Source organism: Neopelma chrysocephalum, unplaced genomic scaffold, assembly GCF_003984885.1.
Source record: "Neopelma chrysocephalum unplaced genomic scaffold, ASM398488v2 Primary Assembly neopelma1_325, whole genome shotgun sequence".
NCBI classification, from domain to species: Eukaryota; Metazoa; Chordata; class Aves; order Passeriformes; family Pipridae; genus Neopelma; species Neopelma chrysocephalum.
Window position 1 is genome coordinate 28,904 of NW_020897988.1, and position 3,103 is coordinate 32,006.

Below are 3,103 nucleotides of genomic sequence, written 5' to 3' on the forward strand. Positions count from 1 at the left end.
GGATCCCTGGCAGATGTGGGATCCCTGGCACTGTGGGATCCCTGGCATACATGAGATCCCTGGCACTGTGGGATCCCTGACACACGTGGGATCCCTGGCACTGTGGGATCCCTGGCACTGTGGGTTCCCTGACACATGTGGGATCCCTGGCACTGTGGGATCCCTGGCACTGTGGGATCCCTGACACATGTGGGATCCCTGGCATACGTGGGATCCCTGACACATGTGGGATCCCTGGCACTGTGGGATCCCTGGCACTGTGGGATCCCTGGCATGGGTGTGATCCCTGGCACGTGGGTGATCCCAACTCCCCTCGGGATGCTCGGTGCCCGCAGGGATTGGAAAGAGCTGGCACAGGGCACCATCCCAAAGCCGGGAATGCTGCACGGGGAGCTGGGAATTAGGGAGAAGGGAAACCTCTGCCCCCTGTGGTGACATCCCCTGTCCCTTGTGGTGCCACCCCTGCCCCGTGCAGTGCCACCCCCAGCCCCCCCGTGGCGAATCCCCGCCCCTCCCGGTGACATTCCCGTCATTCCCAAAGCCATTCCCGGCATTCTCGGGTACCTTTGAGGCCCTGCCCCATGCCCAGGGCCAGCCCGTCCTTGGTCCATTGCACGATCCCGGAGTAGTTGAGGACGACGCAGGAGAGGACGATCCTCTGCCCGGCCACCACCGTCTGGTCCTCGGGCTCCTCCACGAACCGCGTCTGCACCACTGCGGGATCAGCCGGGGATTGGGATTGGGATCGGGATTGGGGCGCCGGGCACGCCGGCATCCCCTGCTCCATCATCCCGGGAGGTTCCCAGGGGCTGCCCGAGGGGTGCGGGACCCCCAAACCGGGCCGGAGGTGCCCCCGAGCCCGGGCAGCAGCGGCGGGAGCTGGGATCGATCCCTGTGTCCCATCACGCGGCTCAGCGGGAATCGACCGGGATGGGGCGGGATGGGGAGGGAGGGGCGGGATGGGGAGGGAGGGAGGGACGGGATGGGGCGGGAGGGAGGGACGGGATGGGGCGGGAGGGAGGGACGAGATGGGGCGGGAGGGAGGGACGTGGCTCTGACACGCGGGTGTTGGGTGGTGACGTCCCCCGGGACAGGGAATGGGGATTGGGACCCCCGGGAGGGCACTGGGAGAGGGGAGTCGCCTCGGAGGAGCCGCTTCTCCCAGCTAAAAGCCCCTTTTTTTTTTTTTTTCTGGAATATTCTAATGGCTCGGGAGAGAGGGAGGCACAAATCCCTTCTGGGGATAACGGAGCGGCTCAGTCCCCACATGGCCTGGCCTGGATGGGCCTGGAATGGCATGGGATGGCATTCCCGGGACCCCAGAGTCTCTGGGAGCCCAGGATCCTCAGGGCAGGATCCCTGGGATGGGGCGCCCAGGGATATCTGGGATAGGACATCCTGGATCAGGCGCCCTGGGATTCCCAGGATAGGGTGCCCAGGGACACCCCCAGATCCCTGGGACCTGGTACCCCATGATTCTCAGGGCAGGATCCCTGGGATGGGATTCCCAAGGATCTCTGGGATAGGACATCCTGGATCAGGTGCCCTGGGATCCCCAGGATAGGGTGCCCAGGGACATCCCCAGATCCCTGGGACCTGGTACCCCTGGATCCTCAGGACGTGGCACCTCAGGATCCCTGGGATGGGGTGCCCGGGGATATCTGGGATAGGACACCCCTGGATCCCCGGGATGGGGGGCACCCCAGCAGCAAAGAGGCCTCATGCTCTGGGGTCCTGCACCCCTCAATTTGGGGACACTCCCGGTCCCTGCACCCCTTGATTTGGGGACAGTCCTGGCCCCTGCACCCCTCAATTTGGGGACAATCCCAGCCCCTGCACCCCTCGATTTTGGGGACAATCCCACCCCGAGGCCACCCCGGGGGTGACCCTGTGCCACTCCCCCCCTCCCCAACCCACTCCTGCCAGCCCCGTGCCCCCTCCCCCGGGGAGGGAAAACCGAGCAAGGATCCAGGGAAGGAGGAAGATAAAGGGAAGGAGCGATCCAGAGGCGGGGGATGGAGCAGGAATGGGGAGGGAGGGGGGCGAGGGAAAGGGGGGGGGAAGGAACAAAAAGCGGAGCGGGAGATCAAAGAGGAAGGTGCCGGGAGAGAGGGAGGTGGGAGGGAAGATCAGAGCGGGGAAAAGGGGGGGGTGGGAGACAGGTGGGAGGAGGAGAAGGGAGCGACGGGGAGAGGGGGGGACACGCAGCCCTCGGTTGCCCGGCGGGCACGGGGGGGTGGCACCGGGCTGGCACAGCGCCGGGCTGGGACGGATATTTCGGGCAGATATAAAGGTGCCGACGGCCTCCCCGATCTGGATGGGATCCAGAGCATTCCCAGGGATGCTCCCCCTGCCCAGCCCCGGCCGCTGATCCCGGGGGTTCCTCGCCCCTGGAGCTCCGCGGGCAGCGGGAAGGGCGGGATGAGGGCGAGGATGCCCGCGGTACCCACCCGGGGCGCGACCCTCTCCCCAACCACCCCAACAGCACTCGGGGGGTCCCTCCCGCGTCCCGGGGGTCTCCCCGGCGGGTGCCAATCCCGCCCCTTCCCCGGTGCCAGCCGGGTGGGCGCCAGCGGTTGTTTGGAGCGCGGGATCCGCTCAAAAACCACCTCCCGCCTCCTCCCCTCCAAAAGCAGCGGGATGGGGGGGTCTGGATGTTGCCCCCCGTCCCTTCCCCCCCTCCGCGGTGCCCGCCCTGCCCGGGCCGAGGGGTTGTTTAGTCTGGCGGAGCCGCGGCGGGCGCGGGGGAGGCGGCGGCGAGCGGCGCTTGCGGCGGGCGCTGAAAGGATTTTCGTGTCGCGGGTCCCGCTGTGACACCGCGGGGAGGGCGCGGCGGCGGCCCCGGGGCGGGGGGAGAGAGGGGAAGAAGGGCCGGTGCCCCCCCTTGTCACTGTGTCCCCCCCTTGTCACCGTGTCCCCCCTGTCACCGTGTCCCCCCTTGTCACCGTTGCTCCCTCACCACTGTGACCCCCCCTTGTCACCGTGCCCACCCTCGATGGGAACACTCCTGTGCCCATGGAACACACGTGTGTCCATGGGATGTTCCACATTCCAGAGAACACACGTGTGTCCATGGGAACCCATGGGATGTTCCATGTACAGG

General features: G+C 67.2%; 1 protein-coding gene across 1 annotated transcript in view; it reads right to left on the reverse strand.

Moving 5' to 3' along the window:
• The window catches only part of KIRREL1 (kirre like nephrin family adhesion molecule 1), a 23,638-nt gene that overhangs the window by 6,889 nt on the left and 13,646 nt on the right, over positions 1–3,103 (reverse strand). The window contains exon 2 of the mRNA XM_027705367.1: positions 565–714. Within this exon, the coding sequence (XP_027561168.1) occupies positions 565–714 (150 nt within the window). The remainder of the gene's footprint in view (positions 1–564; positions 715–3,103) is intronic.